Source organism: Molothrus aeneus, chromosome 3 (genome assembly GCF_037042795.1).
Source record: "Molothrus aeneus isolate 106 chromosome 3, BPBGC_Maene_1.0, whole genome shotgun sequence".
NCBI classification, from domain to species: Eukaryota; Metazoa; Chordata; class Aves; order Passeriformes; family Icteridae; genus Molothrus; species Molothrus aeneus.
The window spans coordinates 43,878,529-43,902,112 of record NC_089648.1 but is presented as its reverse complement, the minus strand read 5'-3'; the positions used below and the strand labels follow the sequence as shown (position 1 = coordinate 43,902,112).

Genomic DNA, 23,584 nt, shown 5'->3' with positions numbered 1-23,584 from the left:
GACTTCAATTCAGTGATTTTCACATGGCATAAGACAAACACCAAGCTCCTGCCAAGGTCACATAATACCAGAAAGAGGGTACACATGCGTATGTGGAGTCAAGCACATCTGAGAATATTCAAGAATTCCACAGACGATAACTAAGCACCTCAGCCCACTTCTAATTTTCCTTAATGACTTTCCAATAAAAATGTTCAGTTCTGATTGTCAAATGTTTTTCCTAAATTATTCAGAATAACATAACAAATCAGTAATTTTAATTTACTCATCAAAATTCTTCGATATGATAATGAAACCCAAATATTAGTTAAGACACAGAAAACTAAAAAGCCCCAATCAGCCCCCCCAAACTGAAAACTACAAAAGCTTTTTATTCAATCTAAAATAGTCTTTGATCTACCAGTCTAAACAATCGGTGGTCTGTGTAGACCATGCATTTCAGCCATGCAGCATGCAACAAAGCAGCACTTAACACAATGCAAAAATGGCAAAGAAAACCAAGTGATGGCCATGCTAGTATTTGTCAAGGGTCTCCTTACCAAACAGTGAAATCCTATGCCTGACAAGAACTCCAAGTTTGCAGAACAGGCTGAAGACAAAAGAAAAATAAAAGAGAAGAGAAGGGAAAAGGAAAAAAATAAGGGGGGGGGGGGAAGAAAGAAAAAATAACAGCTGATATATGAGCAGGAAAAGCAACATGATGTCACGCAGAAAGAATCAATTGTCTGAGCAGAATGTGGGACAGAATACTAAAGAAAGAATTTTCAAGTGCATATCCTTAACAAACATGGTTAAATAAGCACATATTATAATTAAAAAAAACAAACAAAAAATTAAAAGCAAAGCTAATTAATATAAAAGCGTTCTATACAATAACCCACAAGGAAATAACCATCAAAGCTTTAAAAAGTAAAACATGGTCATTGTGCTACACAGGATACCACTAACAATTTGAAAACACAAGGCAACGGAATCAAATTAAGTGAGGTGTGTGATGGCAAATGTTTAACTAGTTCAATTAGGATTTTGTAAACTTGAACACAGTAAGAATTTTTCTTCGAATAAGTTTTTTTTTTTTTCAATATCACCTCTTACATGGTTTTAAACAATATGATCAATGATTTTGTTTTGCATGTTTGAACTACTTCCTGTGCTGATAAACAGCACTCCATTGAGAAAAAAGAAGAGTAAAATTTTCTGTTAATCATAGAAGCAGGAGCAAACTACCCTATCCAAATTGACCTGGGCTCCAGATTGAAGTTGGAATTATATCAATCTTCAAGATCTGGTTTGGCATGAGAATTTTCACCAGGAACATCCATTTTTGTGGTATTATTTTATGCTGCAAACCCTTTCATCTGCTATAAATGACATGAACAATATCATGGCATTTTATTAAGCTACGTAATTAATAGGTATACTAGCTATTTATTAGCCTCTGATTTAAAAGCAAAAGATACAATAAGCATGTCTGCACAGCCTATGGATGAGATCTGAACATGTTGTTCCATTGACAGACAAGAGCACAGTGTCAAATGGAAACATTTATGTCCAGAATCACAACAGCCAGATTAATGTGGGATTGAATCCAGCTAATTAGATAATGCATAGTGATCCACTCTAGCAACAGCAACTGCTCTGTTTTAGAAATGAGCCTGCTTGGTGCATGTTCAGGGATCTCAGTTCACTTTTTATTCCATGAAGCAGACAGACTATATATTGTTTTATGAGGATCTTGAATCACCAAATCCAACAGGAAAAGATGTAGAGAAGCATGTTAGCATCATATAGATTTTGTGTCCATTCTGGAAAAGACATAAATAGCTCACCACTCCATCTTATGTTCTGACAGACAAATGTTGCTCAACTGACTGTACCATTCAGCAGATGCTATGCTTTCACAAAGTGAGACTGAAACTATCATCTACAGTGCCTTTAGTTGAGGCAAATAAATAAATAAATAACTCCAAATTTCCAATACCTAGATTGATATTTAGAACCAATTTCATACAACTACAGTAGTTAGATAACTTGTAACTTGGTCTACTGGATGAGAAATTCGAAAAACCCAATCATGAAGAGGTTGGTTACAAATACAACAGCATATAATGCCACCACATTTCAGGAAGAAGTCTGACCCATATTTGTCAGCAAAACAGATCTGGATTTACTGTATTTTCTGAATATGGAATGGTTGTTGCATATGCCAAGACTTTCACTGCATTATCAATATCCAAAATTATACTCTTCCACAGCTTAATGAATGCAAGTTTATTGTCACTGGAGAAGGAAAGCAGACAGGAATTGCTCTTAGCTTAAAACAAATTCTGTGTTGGAGGTGCACTCAATGGAATTAGCTATTACTCATCCAAGATTTCCCTGCATCTGTTTTCTTCTCCTTGGCTGACACATCTGGATGGCACATAACCCAATCAAGTATGGCAGAAGCTCTGATCTTTTTGCAGGACTATAAGTTCTGGAATCTCACACAGCTACAGAGCATATGTGCATAAATCCTGAATCTCTATACAGCAGGTATGCTGATATAGCTGACATTTTCCAGAAGGAGGGAGTTTATTGGCATGACTTAACATCTGTAAAAATACCGTTATCCAGGACATTACAGACAGAAAATTAGCAGCTCATAAGACTGGAAAATTATTTACATGCATGCATTTTGATACAGTTTTTAAATCCCTTGAAGAACAGCATTGAGATAAGCTGCCAGTTCAGATTAGTCCATGAGATGATGCAAAGTCAATACAGCCATTACTTACTTGAGCTTAATATTGTGATAAAAACTTCACTCAGCATTCACACAATCTTGCAAGCCATGGTGGTCATGTCTGAATGACCACCAACTGGCTGTCAGCCTCAAAATGCAGCAATTCAATATTGCATGGGTCATGCCCAAGAACAGCCAAGAAGGCAATCATCATACATGCCCACGTTACAGGTACTCAAGAGATCCTGTGTGAAGCTTGTAATCCACTTTACTAAAGGGGAAATGTGGGTTTCAATTCAACCAGAAGTGAAATTACATTAAAACATCTTAGAGAGATGGTCTGCAAAAAAGAGTAACTTCAGAGAAAGAATAAAGTATTTCTGTGATAGTACTACTCATTACTATTTATAAAACTATAGAGCAGAAAGATTGCAACTCCCTTATTTTTATGACATGGACATTATGGACATTAATAACGATACTTATTGAAACTCGGCTACAAATAAGTTTGGCTTATAAATCTAACAGAAAATTTTGCAGGAACAATGATTTCAGTGTATACCTATTTCTAACAGTTAGGAATATCAGAAAAATGATACATAACTGTATAGCCTGTGCCACAGAATGTGCAAGTGTTTTGCTGTTGAATATAAGGATAAATTGAAGTTCCCTGCATGCTAAAATCATCACCTTTTAAACAGCATATAGTAACTCTGTATTCCTCTCCATTTTATACAATGAATTTTCCTAATGGAAAAAGAAAGTGAAAAATGCTTAATTTCTGTGTACATAAAAATATCTCTGTGCCTCCCACTTCTCACTTGCCCACATTCAACTGCTGCTCTTTAAAGACCAACACACATATGCATAGACATTAATATTATTTTAAGCTTTACCTTGTCACCATTTCTTTCTCTTTATTAGAGGCATGGCCTCCACTGCTGAGAGGCCTACTTGCTGAAGATAAGAAATACAGGCGATGATTTTTAAAATACTGATCAATCAAAGGAAGCACAACCTGAAATTATATCAGAAAGAGTGGTTATCTCAGGATGTTCTTTACTATGTTCTGTATTATACTTTGTAGGTCACAACTAAAGACAAGAGATTTCAAACAGGTTTTCTGTCTTAAAACTTTTGTCTATTTGGATTTTTTCTTTAAAATTTCTCTGAATTTATTTAATATTCAAGGCATTTAATATGTCATCAAGTAAGGCAGCAGAAGAAATTACATTATCACTGGGACTTATCTGTGGGGGTTTTTAGGAGGAGTACAAGGCAGAAAGTATCATTTAATTTTATCTCACAATTTAAGATTTTTCCTATACCACATAACCAAATACAACTATTGCTTTTTGGTCCTTTTAATGTAGGTTTAAAAAAATTCACCTACAACTGTCAGCATGCAAACAGCACTTATTTCTAGATTTTTCAAAATAACATCACTTACTAAGGGCTTGTACCACAGAAGTTTTTCAGTTTACTTTCTGTGATGATTATTACTCAGTGCCCACTACAGGTGTCAGACAGCAGCTGATCCAAAACAAATGGCCGAAAAGAAAATATGGAATTGCTTCCTTTTTGGAGCATGGTTCACAAGAGAGTGGGATGCTAGCTTCTGAGTCAATCAGCTTGACAAATAATACCACATGGAAGTACTCTAAGGCATTGAAATAACAACTTACTGCAAAGGACACCAGAGTTAGAAAATGCTGCAAGCAGTCACATCTTCTTACTCATTAATGAATTCAAAAGGCATTTTAAATATGCAAATATCATACAGGATTTTATGTTTGAAAGGCAATAGCAGATTTTCTTGGTTTATAAAGTGTAAAATCATGACAGAAAAAGGAGAATTGTGCTGAGAGGAATTTCATGGCCGTCAGGAGGAAGAGGAAGGGAAAAGTGCAAATTCCTGCATCTGGGGAGGAAGAAGTCCAGTTACCAGGACACACTGAGAGCTAATCAGCTGAAAAGCAGTTTTTCAAAGAAGGACCAGGGGATCCTCAGTGGACAGCAAACAGACCATGGGCCAAAAAAGCAATCTTATTGCAAAGGTAGCCAACAGCAGTGTGGATTGAACTAGACAGAGTGCTTGTCAGCAGGTCCAGGGAGGACCTGCTAGACCTTCCACTCTACTCAACTCTGGTGAGAGCACATCTGAAGTGCTGTATCTGGTTCTGGGCTCTCTAGTACAAGAGAACACAGTAGGTTCTCTCAGACCATCAGGAAACACATTTTTACTGTCAGGGTGACTGAGCACTGGCACAGGTTGAGCAGAGAGACTCTAACCTTGGACATATTCAAAAGATGTCTGACATGGCTCTCTGAAAGTGCTAAGCAAAGGGTCCTTCCAATCTCAGCCATTGTTTGACTCCGTGATGGAGACAACAACACGGTTTTAAAACAAGAGAAATAACTACCATGACACTGACAGATACACAGCCGTGTTAATTCCAATAACTATTGCTCACATTAACCCACCTGAAGATTGTAAAAGAGAAAAATCTTCAAAATTAGACTAAGCCAGAAAACAGAAAATGTAGGGAGCTTCTGAATAATATCATATGAGTAGCTGCATATCATGGAGCAGGAAATAATGAGAATAAAAAATATAGTCTTGTAATCTTCCCACATCTATATTTCATCCCACGTTGTTTTCAAGCTATTTTTATTACTGCTGTTTTTAATTAATAAAAGAATGAATTTAACACAGAAAAACACCACTATAACAATAACAGTTACTAAAAAATATGCTCTCACTTCTGTTAATCACTATGTTGACAAAGAATAAGCAAAAATATACTGTACTTTGGCAAAAAACTTAATTTCTTGTTCATATGGAAATTGCTCTCCTTTGCCTCTGCTGCCACCATCTGCAGAGAGAAGAAAAATAAGTTCCTTGTTATGTATCCTAATTACAGTCTACTCTGCATTTTTCTCTAGGAAGTGTACACTATAAACAAATAATACTGGTCATCTTTAGATGTAGATTTAAGGCACCTCAAACAGTATAGGCACTAGTTAAAGTGGCATTTTATGACTTCCTCATTAGAGGAAAAGTAACAGCAAATAAAATGTATAAATAATAACTGCCCAAATCTTCATAAAAGGGTAGGCATCTCATAGTACAAAGAGATATGGATGTTTTTGTGAGATAAAAATCTGGTGTTGTGTTTATCTGTTCCTGTTACACGTGACAATTTGGAAACATGAACTCAGATTCTAATAACACACCTTTCTCCAGTTGTTCCCAGGAGAAATGGAATTAATGAATTTTCATTTCTTATTTATGAACTTGGTACTAAAGAACAAAATTAATGGTTAGATCTATTCAACTAAAATTAAAAATGCTTCTCTCCTCCCCTACCATAAAAAACAAAATCTCTTTCAAAATAAAATCTCTTACAGCTCCCAAACTATTTCTAGTTTATTTACTGTTTTCTTTCCATTAATCTATTGAGGGACTCAAACAGTATTTGTTCCACCAATGTTTCTAGTGTTTCAGTATTTAATCATTATCATTCTTGCAGTTAGCTCAAATTTATGTAATTAGGAATGATGAAGCCATGGTAATCAAGCATTAGCAGCAGAAGTAGCCTGGTGAGTTATCAAGACCAGACTTTTGCTACTGTAAGTAACCATGGCATATAATAACTCCCAAATTTGCCAAATTTCCACATTAAAACTAGATTGGTTTTTAGGTGAGTATTGATTTATTCAATCGCCCTGATGTTCCTGTTACTGTCATTTACAGTATATATCACTATGAGGCACAGTATATGTTATATGTCATTGCAACTCCCATGTTCACAACAGAAGCAGCATCTGGCCAGGTGTTTTTGGCTTTTACTGCTCATATAAGAAGATGGCTTGGGTCACCAAACTTTTGTATTTTTTTATCTTCACCAAAAGCAGATAAATCTTTCATAGTGTTGTTCACAAAACGTGTGCTGGCTATTTGCGAAAGAACATTCCTATTGTGGGAGTTTGTTGAAGATGTTTCTCTACTCCCTTTTTGAGAGAAAAATTCACAATGGTACAAATGACTGGTTTCATTTGCTCTCTGAAAAAGGGATTGCATGTGAATAGTATTACTGTGCACACAATAGGGATTACATGTGAATAGTATTATTGTGCACATGTGAGAGATTATAATTTTGTGCATAAATGCAAGGGGGCAGATAGTTTTCTTTTACAAAGAATGAAAGTCATAAATTTTTGCTGAAAATTTTTAATCTGATGAATGAATATGGGAAATTGCAATGAATGGCAGGTTCGTAACTCCAAAATTCATGATCTTCATCAACTACAGGAAATTAAAGGGAAAACTAATCCAGAAATGTATCAATCTTTAAAAAATTTTTCTGGTTATTTTTATAACATCTGAAATATTAGCTTATAATTGTTTTAAAAAATGTGCAAGGGGTACTATACCAAACTCCAAAATGTACTGATGGGCTTCATCCACATATCTTATAAGCTGCTGAAGGAAACTATAGGCAAAGCGTTTCTCAATGGAAGGCGTGTCTAATTCCAGGTCCTTAAGTCCTCTGTAAAAGGAAACAATAAATTTTTACACATACAGAAGGACTCCAAGTAGTCTTACCTCTCCATGTAGTCTGACACCATTTTTTCTAGCAATGATCATGTGCTTATTAATATAAGATTTTTTTTGTGTTTAATGCAAACAGCACTCTCACACTTAGATTTTGAGCAATTTGTTAAGACACAAGTAGATTTCCCAACCAGAAGTCTAGAAAAAAAATTACACTTGTCAATCAAAATAATCCACTATTATTATAATTTCTTTCCATTACTTGTAATATCTTACATTTCCCTACAAGGACTGATTCTTGGGTGAGGAAGTTTGGAAGCTGAAAAAATACTTTGATTTAAACAATCAAACTAGAAATAAATCTAAATATCCATCACTATGACTTTTCCAGCATGTTCCATCCATGTTAGTTACCAGTCTGACAAAAAAACCATCTTTCTACAAGAATGAAACTCCAAAGCATGAATCCATGTCATGGGATGACTGACACCCCTAGCAACAAGCTGGCATTGACACAAGCCTTGTTTATGCAGGATCAGGACTTAATTGATGGCACATGAAACAGCTATTCTTAAATAAGCAAGGGAATCAGTCACACCTCATCTTCCTGACTTATGCACCAAGTTAAATTGGTACTCAGCTAGGTTGCAAGTTGAAAAAGTATACCTACTGCGTACATACAGAATAGAATTGCCTGTGTATTGCACATTTATGCTTTAAATTAAAGCATATGCCTAGAGACACAAATCTGGTAGACAAAATATAAAGGAAACAATGCCGGAGAACAAAATTCTCAAGTTTACTAACTAAGGGACCATTGAGAAACTTCAGACACAACTTTGGAGAGGGCCACCTGAACTTTGGAACTCCTAAGAGAAAGGGACATGAGAATTTGGATTATTTGAGGCAGCTCAGTACACAAAGCAACGATAGACTGTACAGGGGGGAAGAATAAAAAGCAAAGTACAGAAGGGACGAAAACTGATTTCAAAACAGCTGGTCACATGTAAACTGTCAAATCAATTGACTGGCTGAGCCCTGTACCTTATCACTAGAGTTTGTCCTAAATTCCTATTAAATGCTTTCATAGCTGTATCTCTATGTATTATCACTCACTATTCCATCGGCTGCCAGAAGTAGATGGCAGCTACCGGCAAGACCAGCATGAGCTGGATACTGGGCCAGCAACTGGAGTCAGGCTTGGGGTGTAGGTGCCCCCAGGTCTGTGACAAGTGGGGTGAAAGAAAGTCTCAAGAATTAGTAGTTAGAGATGCCACAGCTTTGGGGACAGCTCTGTGAGCCCTACAGACCTTGAGGCCAGAGTGGCAGCTTCAGCAGGGCACTGGCATAAGTGCATTTGGTCGCAGCCATTGGAGTCAGACAGTCAAGGTCATAGAGCAGGGTCTGCAACTCCAGAAACCGGAAGTCCCAGCTTCCTGCCACTGGGGTGGGACTGCTGTGGTCTAAAAAAATTCCAGCTAATGTGAAAGAGCAGTGTCAGTAAGATGAGAGAGGGCTTCTGCACCAGCAGTTGAAGTGGGCCAGAGTGCTACATGCTCGGTAGGGGGCAAATGTTTCTATCTTCCCTGAAGCCATTTTGCATGGGGGTGCAGAGACCTGAATGGTCACTGTCAAATAAAGACTGTAAAGAAATGGGAGCAAGGCATATACGGAAAGCACAGTAGTGAGCAGACCAAATTAAAACATGAATCAGGCCCTTGTTTGTTTAGACAAGGTAGTCATCAAAGGTGCAGCAAATACATTGCGTTAAACATCGTGGAAAAGGCTGCATTTAACCAGCACAGGAGGGTGCAGATGTAGCAAGAACTAGTAACAAGACTATGGGTGTGTCCCAGTTAATAGTTTTTTTACCATCCTTCTTAGCCTTCCACTCCCAAAAAAACCCCAAAAGCCACTTTTCTCTTGTCTTTAACAGGAATAAAAAGGTTATTACTCCTGAATGCAGTTGATCATATTGACAGGGAATAAGGAAAGAAACCCTTGCTGTCTGACATCCCTCTTTGTACATCCTACTGCACTGAGAGGAAATAAAATCAATTATTACAGCTAACCTGTAAGATTTTACCAAAATTATCAGATTAACTGTGGGACTCTAGAAACAGGCTGGAATTCATATTTGATAGAAAAGAAAGGAAGTAGGCAGATTTTAGGTAGATGTGCAAGGCCAATTCACAGTGATTACTTAAATTGATCTCAGTGACTGTTTCGTTCACTCACTAATGTTCAAGTAATGCAAGGCTCAGATATGCTTTCAGCCTTTTCTAGAGATTCTGATTTCCTAAGTCATGCTGATAAGGCAGAAAAGATTACAAATTAATTAAAAATGTATTCATGCTACATTTGGAAGGTATATACACCATTTAAAAATGAATTATGCATGTTATTCAGCAGACTATTCAACTATTATTACATTTACACTGTGGATTGTTTAAAAAATAATACTTTAAATGAACTCAATTGAAATAAAGTAGTTGTATGTTTTAGAAATAAAACTGTCTTATCTTACCAATTGTCTAGAAATTCCTTTAGAGAGAGACATGTGTTTGAAGATGTGTATGAACCTGTAACTAAGACTTAATAATTCCATCACTTGTAGAAAACTAGTAAGTTTACTAACAGTTGGATGCATGGACACATGCCAGAAAGAAAAAGCTGCAATATTGAGAGGGAAAGTAGAAGACATGCAGACATTCTGGAGAACTCTGTTCATACCTTCCAAAACCCCTGCTACTAACTTTGTAATTCATTTCTTCCTTACAATGTTTTATATGAAGGAGCTCATCCTTATTCCCAGGTATTGAAACATAAAAAATAATCACAGAGTTCTGGTTTGATAGAAGAAACCTCAAAAAAAGCAATAACAGAAACAAAAAAAACCCACCACAACCAACCAAACCACAAAACAAAACAGAAAAGACCACTGAGGAAAACCTTCTGTGATATTAATACTGAACTGAGAATTACCTGGAGACAACATATCCATTAATCTGTAGAAATTTCAGAATATCCTGTGCTTTTTCTCTGTCCTTGGCTTTTTCTTTGGCTGTGAGTGTATCATAAGGGACAAGAAGGGGATGGTTGCCTCCTCCTACTATGGAGCATCAAGAGAATTAAAATTAAAGAGTTATCTGTTGACATGGTAAGTCACAGTATGTAAAAGTACTATCACAATAATACACAGCATGTTACATTCTAGTCTGAAATAACAACATACTTGTCTGTTTCTTTACACAAACCTTAAAAAAAATCCAGATAGAAACTGAGATATGATTACATCTTTCTAACATATTTGCTGCAAGTACAAGCTAAATATGCTGAACCTATTGCAAAAAACACTTAAAGAAGAAAAAAATGCTTAATGGTTACAAACATCTATTACAAATGCAACTTCATTTAATGCAACTGAAAATATTTCATTAATTTCATAATACATAATTTCCTAAGAAAACCTGTATATAAACAAATATATAAGCATATATGAAGTTCTGCTTTTAAACATTCTAATAACAGGGTTCATCAAGTTTAGCAAGATACACAAATATCTAAAATATATTAAAGTGATACAGTTCTACTATATAGTAATAAATTAAAGACAGAAAATTAGAATACATCATTCAAACATGGTTCTCACTACTATGCAGCAAAATCCAAAGAATGCTGCAAAACCGCAGGTAAAAAGAATAAACTTCACTGTATTGCTTACTAAAATCTGATGTATTGATATCTAATGCATGTAGATATTTAATTTGGAAGGAAAATAAAGTTTCTATTCTTAATATAAATATCTGCATAAAAAGCAACATTCTCAGAAGTTCAACTTCTAAATCACTATCACATAACATAACACAATAAATTCCTATTGCAACTTCTCTGAAACCCCAGGAAACTGTAGGAGTAATGATAAGATTTATCTCTGAAAAAAAGCCACTATAGAAAGTATCTAAAAATAATAATAATTTTTTAAAAGGAAAGAATTCCCTATAGAAAGTACTGGAGACATACCACTGGATATTTTTTTTAAATGTACATATTCTGAAGTTTTCAATTAGTTCTGCCTGAATCTATTTAAGTACATGCAAAATGAAAACCGAGTGGGCAAGTCTGATGGTGGATTGGGTTTTTTTGTTTAGTCTGGATTTGTCTTAGGAAGTACAGTCTTTAACATTGGGATTGATTGGATTTTATTCTCTTATCACCAACATGATGTAATTGTACCACAGGACAGCTGAAGACAGCAAAATGCACATAAGTACACATGATGCTTTTTTTTTTTTTACATATGGGTAAAAAAATAAAAATACTAGCGTATGAATATACTGGAGAAAAATGCTCAGAATTTTTGAAGGCCAAGTTTTGCTCAGCTGACAAATTCATCTACTTTTCACATACAAAATCTGTCTATCAGAAGCCTTCAATCACTACAGCCACCTCCAGCCTTCCCACAGTGCACAACACAACAAACACTATACAGTATTCTCATTGAAACGCTTCTCATAGGCAAAATTCTGATTTCAAAGCTGTGAAATGCAGTTGAAATATTGAAATATCTCATCTTTCTGTAGCCTATTACTTCCCAAACTTGACCAATCCTGAGGCTACTTATCCTGAGGAAGGTTTTACAGAAAATGAATAATATAAAAATTATATAAAGGGGAAATATAATTAAAGGCATGGAAATATAAAGTAATTATCAAAGGTACTTCCAGATAGAATTGGGCTTTTTTATAAAACCGTAACTGATATACCTTTTCTGGAATTTTGTGAATTTAAGCCAACTTTAGTGCATACAATATACAACTAGACACCTTCAAATAAGGTAAAACCCTAGCTTCAATAATTTGTGACTGAGAACTTGTTTTCTCCATTTGCTAATATAGCGTTACCTGAAAAAAAAAATCAGCTTTACTACAAATAAAGAAATGCTTTTAACACAGAGGAAAAACAGTAAATTACACAACAGATTAAAAAAATCATTTAGGTAAGCAGAGATCATGAAGCACATGCAATTTTTATATGGAATCAAGCATCTGGTCTAGGTTTTTCCCCTTATCTGTTCAACACATGATAAGTGCAGTACTCAGTAAACACTCTTCAGATCTACCTGCAATAAAAGAAGCAATACAAATGAAATCATAACCCATTGGGTAATAGTCTGAAAGATTAATGCTAGCAGGAAAATGGATTAATGTGCTTAAATTTATTTACAACCTTTGAATTTCCTCCCCTTGATATATCTGGATTGGTAGACTACTTAAACAAGAGTTACAATGGGTACTATAAAAACTTTAGGCACTAAAAATCACAGTCAAGAATAAATACTTCACTGTTTCTTCTTTGTCAATTTAAATTTGCTGTTCCTTTTTCCTCTTTTTAATTTTTTATGAAATGCATGACCTAAGGTAGTCACAGAAAACTTAAAATATTGTAAATACATAGAGTTAACATTACCTTTTGCTTCAAGCTCCAGTTTCTTTTTCTTTGCCCATATGTTATGGTAGTTTTCAGCCATCATCTCAGCCATAGCCTTGGGAAAACGGAGAGCTTAGTGATGTGGGTTGCTGCAATGAATAACTCTCAAGAAGGACAAGTTTCTGGCTGATATTAAATAACAAGTTCTGTTCTCTGGGAAGTGTAATACAATTACACTGTAATGGTTCACTGGAAACAAGTTTTTACTGAAAAAATATTGTATAGAATTTGGGTAGAATCAGCATGGGTATGAGTCAGGAACCTGGTGCTGAAGAAAGAATTCTTATTGCAGACAACAAGGAACCACAAAGAGAAGAATAGTTCTGGAAATAGTACTGGGGTGTCAGATGGGGGGATTTCATTCTGAAAACAAGGCCAAAAAGAACCCTCTGAAGGCACTGTCAAGGGGAAGAGAGAACAGCAAGCCAGAGCACCGAATCAACATTGTTACTGCTGTCTGTGGCAGATTAATTATAAACTCATGGATATAGCTTCTTCTCTGTGGATACTGTGCTCATTTGTGTGACCACACTATTAAAGCCACTGATCATTTAGAGCATAAATTAGTCCATATATTTTTCCTACAAAACAAACTTCTTCAGACCTGTGAACTAGAAGCTAGACCCTGAACTAAACAAAACAGACAAGCTCTCCAGTGTCCACCTAGTGGGAAGCGTTTCAACATGAAACGACTTTTTAAACTCACCTCTGCTGTCCTCCTGTCTGTGTACACTCTATATGTAGAGAGTGGTGGAATTTACTGCAGATTTCACTTTACATTTCTTTCATGAACCTACAGAGACCTTCTCATCTTCAGTAAGGATTTTGAGTAATGAGTAATTTTATTTTCTCAATACCAATTTCTTTATTTGTGAGAATACTCATGAATTGAGCAAGTTTTCAACCATATCTTATCTGTCCACAAGACAATTTGTTTCATGAACATTTGTCCACTGAATAAATGACAATATATTTCTGTTGTGTATGGTAGGTGCCTTCTGTCATGCACACTCTGATCCTGGTATTTTGATAATCCAAATTAGGACCTTAAAAGGATGCACAGTAATCTGTGTTTTCATAGAACCTAGCAAAGCAGAGTGCTATGAAGATGTTTTTAGAGCAAGACCTAGCTGCTCACGGAGCTAGGATGTGACCAGGTGACTTAAGACCAAAATGAGGAGTATTTTGCACTCGTACAATTTAAGACATGGTCATGAGTCTTGCTAGCTAACCCTGAACTCCAACTTGAAAGGTATTAAACATTTTCTAAAATGTTCAAAATTACACATAGTTGATTTTTAAAACTCAGATCTCATTAATAGCCAACATGTGTATAAATTTCCTCAGTATCTATATCAGGACAATTAATAGCTGAAATTACATTTGAATTAAATTTGCTTAGCTTTTAATAACAGATTTTGAAGCTCATTTCAAAGAAGACCTCTCTTCATAGGGCAAATGAATCATAAAGCCAGCAAGCTCTGCCTTATAGCTAAGGGCTACAAAGGAAATACAAGTAATGACAAGAGTAAGAGGGTACAGCATAAAAAAAATAAGCAAGGGGCGAAGAGACGTTCCAATGCCCTTTCTATGTGACTTGTGACAGGATGGTTACTTTCATCTGGGCTTAGTTTACTGCATCATAATATTATGATGATGTTCACATCATGAGTTGTTTCCTAAGTATTAAACAAAGTCTGCCAAGCCTTTCAACTATACTGAGTTTATAGAAACATTAAATGTCATAATTGTAAGAAGTTTTTCTCATCAATTTAAGAACACAACAGTAGAGGCAGTTATTCAATTATCAATTTTATGAACTCTTTGGAATGATCAGCAATCTACTGACAGTTAATTGGTAGAAAATTCTTTTAAAGTTAGTCAGCAATCTAAAACTGCTACAACTATGAAACTGGAAACTGCAAGACAGTAATCAAGGAGTGGAAATCCAATGTGAGAATTTGTTTAGAGGTACAGTAGAGTATATACTGCACTAGTCAATTAATTTACTACCACTGCTTGTTTGCAATATGGCAAAGCTCAGTATGGGCAAAGTTAAGCCTGTGTTTCAGGACTCAATTGTAGTCAGCTTTGAACACCATGTTGCCATCACTACACTGGTACAAACACTCATGCCAACTCATTTAAAGCTATTTAGAATATGCCTACATTACATTGCAATTGTACTCACAGGAAATTGGCAGACTGTAAAACCTAGCACCATACTCCAGCAAGCACCATGAAAAAAATTCTAATGCCAGGAACAGACCATCAACTAAAACATATGTTGGTCCAAATAACAGCAACCTACTGACACATCTGTCAAAATCCTACCTCCAATTCCTTCATTCTCTATTCTCATAATACTTAATGGTTTCTGATTCTCATTCCTTCAGTTTAGAGATAAAGAGCGTTGACAAAATGCTTTGAAAAGATGGTGGAGAAATGAATGGGAAACAGAAAAATTTGATGCTGCTACCTCTTCTGAACAGGATTCTCTTCAAAATGGCAAATGTTCACAAGAAAATCAATCCAGAACTAAACAAAATTTCAAAGGTTTTCAACATAAACCATGATTTTAAGCAACAGAGGATCAGAGAGGAACAATGAAAAAGACCAAAAAGCCCCCACCAAATTCAAAGTATATCAAAATAGGTAATATTTGGTACCAAATTGTTTAAAATAAACTAGCAAAACAGGCAAAATTAAATTGTAGAACAAACCATAAGCATTTTAGGTGTTTTTGACTTACATGTAAGTCTCTGGAGAGGGTGACATTGCTCATGTCAATTGCTCGAGGAGTGTAACCATGGGCTGTATCTACAGAGATCTGAATGACAAATGTGCAAAACCAGGGAGTTACACAAGCATTTATTATGAAGAAGTTAACGCTAACAAGACACTGAAAGTAATTAGGAAATTTAAAGAAAAAGTCACTTGTAGATCTCTAGAGAGCAAGAAGATTTTTGTGGTCCAGCTGAAAATATATCAGGAGTAGTAAACTTCAGTGAGAATTAGGCAAAGGGCAACATAGTTTGTTCCCAAAGACAGATGGCTATCAGACACTGATATTAAATACAAGTTAAATTTAAATACAAGTTTAAATACAAGTTTCACTTGAACTCATTTAAATACAAGTTTCACTTGAACTCATTTAGAGTTTGAACTTACTGTAAACAAGGATAAAGTTATGATTAAATCTCTGCATTATCTGGAGATTCTTTTTTTTTTCAGCAATTTCACACAATCTAGTTTAAGGTGAATTCAGGCAAAAATCAAACTTTTAATTTAACTTTTCAACCCTATTTCTACATTTAAGATTAGAACCTATAAATAGTTCTCTTTTACCTTCTGTCCCTCCTCCCAGTCCAGAAAATATCACCATGTCTTTATTCTTTGTTTTTACTGTCTAAATTTGTCAGAGGTTTGCTTATTACACTGACACATGGTCAAAGGAGGATAAAAAGTGACAGAGGTTTCCTGGATGACACTGACACAAGAAGTGTGGCTAGAAAAGAGGCATTGACAGGCTCTCCTCTGTGGATTATGCAGTAACAGGTACCTCTTGCTTTAAAAAGAACAGTATCCAGGCTTTTCTTCCTATGTGTGTGACATTATTTTCATATGCATGTATATGAGCATATAGAGCCCTAAAAGTTGAAAGGCTTCCTTTCAAAAGGCAGTTATTATTGATAATAGAGAATAACACAAAGTTTTTAGGAAAATGGCTCACTTGACTGGTTTGAGATATGCGACGTGTCCGATTATACAGTGCCATGGAATCTCCTTCCCGTGTTCTTTCAATTCTCCATCCCCATGCCAGCATGGTTTTGAGTGATTCTTTGATTGGCCATCGATAAATTTCTTTCTCCTAGAAGAAAGTACATGCAGTAATTAATTTGTTTATGCTGTACAGAGCAAAAAGTAACTATTGAACTTATTCCTGGTTATACTGAGATGCAAAGAAATGTGCTGAATTCAACCATTATGGCTCAGGGTTATTGAAATTATGCAAATAAATCATATAGATTTAAAAAGTTTATTTATCATTCCAGAGGTGGGGAAAAGAATTCTGGCCCTGCCGGAAGCTGATGATCTCAGGGAAAATTGTGTTAATAGCATGAAATCAAGGGTAAAGCAGAAATTATCAGGAGTAATGCAGTGTTTTATCTGCTACATGAACCAAAAACCATAATCACAGAATCATAAATAAGTCTGTTTGAAGAGATCTCTGGACATCTGCCTCTACCTTCTGTTGAGTTCAGATAAGGTACCTAACTGGGCTATCAAGATTAGGTTATCTAGGTCTTGCTGCATCATGCTTTCAACATGCAGCTGATTTCACCACCTTTTTGGGTGGTTATTTCAATATGTAAGCTCTCAAGATGAGAAGAATTTTTAGAAAGCATTTCTGCTAAAGAAGCTTACAGCCATCGCCCCTTCTCCTGTCACTGTGCACCCTGTGAAGAGAATGCATCCATCCATCTTCTCTGTAACTAATGCTTAGGAACCAGGAAACCAAGACCATCTCTCCAGCAACTTTCTCCCCTTTAAGCTGAAAAAACCCAGTTCATTCAGCATTGCTTCATTTATATCAAGTTCTCCAGATGTCGTGGTTTTCTGCTGGAGACCAGACAAAGGCTAAACCTAAACCACTAAGCAAGAAGGCGTTCCTGTGTGACCTTACTGCAAAAATAGAGTGGCAATATCACATTTTGGTTTCACTGTAAGTTATGCCATGTAGATTCAGCTTTGTGAGAAAAAGTTTGAGTGGCCTATTTATTATACAATGAAACCTTTCTCTATCTTTTCAGGATTTTGAGAACGGCAACAACCACACATTAGTGACATAGTGTAAGTATTTTTTTTCTTCAAACAATGAAAAGACAAGGCAATATATTTTCAATGATATTTCAGCAACCATCCATCAAGCATGAACAAGTCCCTTACCTTTTCAGACAGTAATTTATATTGTTTCATTAATGGTTGCACTTTTGCAGATTCAGAAAATGTTTCACCATAGGTCCATCCATTGGCAAACTGAATAAGGATAAAATGGGGAAACACAGAAAATTATGAAAAATCCTCTCCATTGGTAGAAATTAACTGAATAATGCTTCTGCAGAGCTGTTCTCTTAAAGTTTCCTTTCTACTATTTTCTCAACCAACATTTATATTATTTACAAATTAAAATATTGATCATGCAGCATGCCATCTTTTTGCAAAATAACGATTACCAAAGCAACCATATGGATACATTTTTCTTTCAATTATTTTTATAAAGCAGAATACTGTACTACAGCAGAGGAACTATTTTTTTTAACACTGGACAAACAAAACGCACAAAGGAATAAAAAGGATAAAGAGCTTATTTGATTTAAAAAAAAAAAAGAAAATTCAGATCCATAAAACTGTAAAACAATAACCAAGTATATTTACTCAAAAGTCAGCAAAAAAAAATTATTAAATGATAAGCACTATTTTTAAATACTTATATGCATTTTAAAAACTTTCCTGCAAATATATTTCAAGAAAATAGTATATCTATATCTTACCTACATACCAACTTGTAACATCATGAAAAATAATAACATTCAGAATAAAATATTTTAAAGATGAAATTGATTCAAATAAAAATATGATTTTATTTTAAGAGAAAGGTAGATTTTACCTTTTCCATTGACCATTTGTCATGAGCATGTTCTGCATATTTGTTGATGAAATATTCTAGCTTTTCAGGGATTGTAATGCTGAAAGCGAAAAGAAAATCAACATTATATCACACAGGCTAAAATTTAATGCTTCTGTTGTAAAGAAAACTTCAAAATAATAAATAATGCATACACCCTTTCCTGTTTTTCACATACAGTTTGCTCCAAGGCCCAATTAAATCAAGGAAGATATTGGAATTATTTCATGGGCACTGAATGACAACCACAGATGCTGTAGGAATTTTAACTTCTTTGAAACATGCGTGCAGGGGAAAATCAGTAATGAGATCAAGCACTAGTGCTATTTGTCCTGTATTTTCTTAGTATTAAAGCCATAACTACAACGTATAGTTTCAGAAATATGGTAGGAACTTATTGCACATGTCCATTATAAACTAAGTGTGCTAACAGTCTTTCTTGAAACATTATCTATTTTATATATTCCAAAAATATTTATCAAATATCAGTTGTTTACTTCATCAGCATTGCTACAAATGAAAGGGTATAGCTACTTTTGATCACTGAGGAAATAGTAATACCTTGCCCTCCTAACAAACAATTTCAATACAAGTAGTGTTAGAGTGCCATCTACTGTGAAATAGAAGTCTGGATTTTCAGTCTTTTTCAAAAAGCAGAAATGTAAAACCAAATTATGTCAGAGTAACAGTTTGCAAGAGCCTCACAGTCACACAAAGGTCAGAAAACATTCATCCAGCACTGTCAGCAGGTTTTTATTGTTTGTAAGATTGTATTTTGAGGGGAACCCTATTAATACTATAATACTTCAAATAATTTCAGAAATGCAATAAAATTACAAGCACACTAACATCCTATTATCTATACCTTCATACAAATAGGTCCAGTACTAGCAAGCAATGCAAAGCTGGATTTACATGTTAAAAGAATGTGGGATAATTTGGAGGTTACAATGATAGCAGCAGTTCTTTGTCTTGATACATCACAGAACTGCTGACTCCTATAGCAATGAAGTGACATATAATTTCAGTAATATCAAGTAACATTTTCTGATTTTTTCAAATCTATTCCAGCTATCCACATTTTTTTTGAAATGACACCAGATAAAAACTCAATTAAATGATAATATAATATTCTTAAGAAAATTTGTTAAAAACCTTCATAAATTTTAGCTGCATCTTAGAAAAATGAATTTAAATGGTCACTGATGTCCTTTCTATGCTCCAGATTAGTTTATGACTTTTACTGCAGTATTTAGATGTGCATACATGTACAAACATGCTGTAAGGAAGGTGCCAATCTACTGACAGCATACAGGCAGAAAACTCACAGGGGCAAGTGAAGCAAATGTTTTACAACAGTTTTTTTTTAAAATATAATCCGCAGCCATGCTTCTGTAAGACTATTCTATACAAAGGGAAATGGCATGCTTGCTGCTGTCAAAAATCAGAGCAGAAAATTTCCATTCAGATACATGCTTTTTCACGCTAGTATACTTTAAAAAGCAGGGCGAGCGTCTGGCTGCCTAGAGGGAATGAAGATTATTCTGTCCAATTCCCATTATTCATATTTAAAAGATTATATGAAGGCACAATCAAACAATTTTCTGTAGGTACACTGTCATTCACACAGATTGGAATTAGTGTCTTGACATATGTTAATAATGACAGGGATGATGTAGACTTGTCTACTTTTTCAGCTTCTAAGAGCATGCTGGTTTGTTTGCAGCAGACATATAAAGACAATTGGATGGTTCTATCTCCTGGGTAAAAATGCATTAAAAACATTCTAAGTGGACCAAGAAATTAATGATGTAACTTGCTAGCTATTGCTTTACTTGATTTAAAATAAATACATAAATAAAAATATTAAGATCTCCATTTTATCTATAAAGTAAGCATTCAGAAGCTTTAAATTCACATCATGCCAAACAACAGACTCCCCCCCTCTTTTCAACACACATGATCAAAAAAACCTCCAGGTGCAAAAAATTCCTTACTTTGAGGTATCAACAGGTTGAGGATTAAAGTTCCCATCTGAATCCATTGAAGATTGTTTTTCCATCATATTGACATAATTTGATTCCATATAATCTGGCGGTAAGGCCCCTGCAACTGCACTCAGACAAGGCAAAGCCAATTTGAAGAGTTCTTGTTCATACTTCTGTGGAACACACAGGGGACAGAAAGTGAGGAGTGAAAGGGAACCCTCAAAATCACCAGTGAAACTGATGCAGCGGTAGATGAAACCAAGCAGCCAGAGAACGGCTCTCTTACTCAGTGTGAAACTGAGTTTTTATTCTGAAAATAAAGAGAACTGACTTTCCAAAGCAGAAAGTTAGATGCAAGTCTTAATCTTGCTCAAGTAAATCGGAAAAGCGTTGACTTCACCGGTAGCAACGCTAAACATTTTTCAGATGCCAGGAAGACAGCACAGCAGAGGAATATGCACAGCATTCCTTAACACTTAGATTTGAAATTAAAATCATGACATTTTAAATAGGTTTGTTTAAAATAGTCACAGAATGAACAATAAATACATATTATTAAACTACTGTATAGCACAGAATTGATTCAAGGGTGCTGAAAGTACAACTACTAAGCAGAAAAGTGTACAGATCTGTACAGATACATCTCAAGATTATTGCTTTAGTGTCATGGTTTTTTTAATTAGGAGATAATATCTTATACCTACATTAAATTAGAAGCTATAAGAGCAAGATTTAAACTCACTAAAGCCTGTATTTTTTTTTCCTTCAAAGTGCATGATACAGTGTTGATATAAGCTGGGTAAAAACTACAGATTAAGAAAAAAGGTTACACAGTAAGGATTTCACAGTAATGGATACTAAAATTACTTACCTTTTGAGATAAAGCATCAAAAATACCCCAGAACAACTTTCTGGATAAATGAAGTTCTTCTTCTGAGGCAGCACCAAAGTTACCCCATCCACTTGGCAAACAATAATACTTCCAGCATCTTTCATAATGATTTGTCAGTAACTAAAACAGAACATATTTTGAAAGCAAATAGAAATATAACTGCTGAGGTTCTTCCATTCTGGCCCTCAAACATTAGACAGATGCTACCAGAAAAATTTCTACTTTTATAAATAAGCCATGTTGTCTATATATTTTTTTAATCACTGGTGCATATACACTCAGAATGAGCAGCTTTTTCATCTTTGCTTCAATACCATTTTGCAAAGCTTTTTTGTTTTTGGAAAATATTCCAAGTCACAGTCAGTAGAGAGCTGACATGATTTCCTTTTTTCAAGTCTGAACAAACTTCAAGTTGGAAAAATGCAGCCATTTATAACATAAATGTGTATATGTGCATAAAAAAAGACAGGAATTAAAAAAAAAAAAACATGATATGTAGAAGTGAGGATTTTGATAGCCAAAAATATAACCTTGATACTGCACTGTTCTTTTACACTTTCAACAGATCAGGAAAAAAATCCCAAAACAATACATGCAGTGTATTTATATATCTTCATATTTAAATATTCTGTTAATATTTATTTACTATTTAAATTGTTGGATGACTAAAGAAAAAATGCAGAGAAGAACTTAGATGCATATAAGATGTAAATAGACCGAAGTTTTATTATTTATGTAGAACCACATGAGTCTCAGAAATATGGACTCTAAGAGCTGAATGTATTTTAAAATATTTTTTAAAACTATACTCAATCATGTAATGGCCAGACAAGTTTGCTTTTTGACTACATGTGGATAATAATATATATGAATATGCTTTTAAACTTAGTCAAGAGAGTAAGGTAGGTTTAGTCTTAGAGAAATACCTGATGAAGCACTGAAATTATTTAAGAGGAAATAAAAATAAGGCAGTCCTATTCCAAAATGTCTGAACTATATGGAATTCAGGAACAGCATCACAGATTTGAATTTGCATGCTGCTTAAAACCTGAGGCAATTTTTATCTGTAGAAACCAGCAAATGTATTCACAGTAGATGGCACTGTATTCTGATTTGCCTTCATCATTTTCTCCTCTCTTCCCATTCAAAATTAGATTTTCAGATGTCTGATTAACTTACAGCTGCCTCTTTACATTACTATAACTGGCTTGCCAGCCCATGCCCGTAAGGAATGCACACCACAGTACTACCATATTTTCAAATCAGAACACAGCAGATATGGGTAGGAGTCCCTTGTTAAATCACTGGAAATCAGTTTACTGTCAGTGAAACCTTTTCAAAGTTATAGGTCTATCTTCAGATAAAGATTCAATTCTTCAGAAGTATTAGCCTTTTTGGTAGGAATGGACAAAATCCTTTGCCCAAACTAACACCATGGTTCTCTTCACATCTGTACTCTCACAAAGCCTGACTAGCCAAAAGGATCCAATTATTATTTCCTTACTGGTCAGTTCAGCAACAAGGGCAGCTCACTGCAGTCATGACCCTTGGTATCATAAAATCTATTCTTTTAGATGAACAGATGTCAAGAAGCTGGATTTTTTTCTTCCCCCCTCAAAAAAACAAACCCCAAAGCATTACAGCCATACAGGAAGTGCCAAGTTACTATTTGGTTTTAGCAACACATAAAATGCCATAATGCATTAGAAGAGTCCCCTTCAGGGCAGTATATTGAATTATTGACTGTTTTTCTCACAAGCGTGAAAGAATGGCTGCTCCAGAATCTTTAGTTTGATTGAGGGTTTCTGGGAGGGCATAACCAAATTATGAACTCCTTGGCAGGACTTCAGCAGCAGGCCCTGGTTTTGAGATTAACAATTTAAATTCCTCTTCTTTCACCAGAGTTGCAGATGTGCTGATGTGCTCTTAAAGCATAAAAATATATTAAATAAAAAATATTAAGTATCCAGTGCAAAACTGTGGTGGGAAAGCATTAAAAAGGACTGCTGAAAAACAGTAGAGAAGTTGTGGAAGCAAATGTTTATGAAAAGTAATGATGATGTCAGGAATCTTTAAAGAATGTGTCAGCTCCAAAAGGAAAAAAACCCTCATTTTTCTTATGCATTAGGAATCAGAATAAAAAGATACAGCTAAACTTTTGGGAGCTGAAAACAAAATGCAACATTACTACTAAACATTATTACTTCACAGATTTCCAGCCACCACCAACAGAGTCCTTTTT

General features: G+C 35.0%; 1 protein-coding gene across 1 annotated transcript in view; it reads right to left on the bottom strand.

Moving 5' to 3' along the window:
- RYR2 (ryanodine receptor 2) overlaps positions 1–23,584 on the bottom strand; it is a 384,696-nt gene that overhangs the window by 84,678 nt on the left and 276,434 nt on the right. The window contains exons 51-62 of the mRNA XM_066546800.1: positions 21,322–21,462; positions 20,460–20,623; positions 18,445–18,523; positions 17,724–17,813; positions 16,507–16,644; positions 15,526–15,603; positions 12,753–12,828; positions 10,269–10,395; positions 7,163–7,278; positions 5,537–5,601; positions 3,622–3,743; positions 540–589 (exon numbers count right to left, since the gene is read on the bottom strand). Coding sequence (XP_066402897.1) covers positions 540–589; positions 3,622–3,743; positions 5,537–5,601; positions 7,163–7,278; positions 10,269–10,395; positions 12,753–12,828; positions 15,526–15,603; positions 16,507–16,644; positions 17,724–17,813; positions 18,445–18,523; positions 20,460–20,623; positions 21,322–21,462 — 1,246 coding nt within the window. The remainder of the gene's footprint in view (positions 1–539; positions 590–3,621; positions 3,744–5,536; positions 5,602–7,162; positions 7,279–10,268; positions 10,396–12,752; positions 12,829–15,525; positions 15,604–16,506; positions 16,645–17,723; positions 17,814–18,444; positions 18,524–20,459; positions 20,624–21,321; positions 21,463–23,584) is intronic.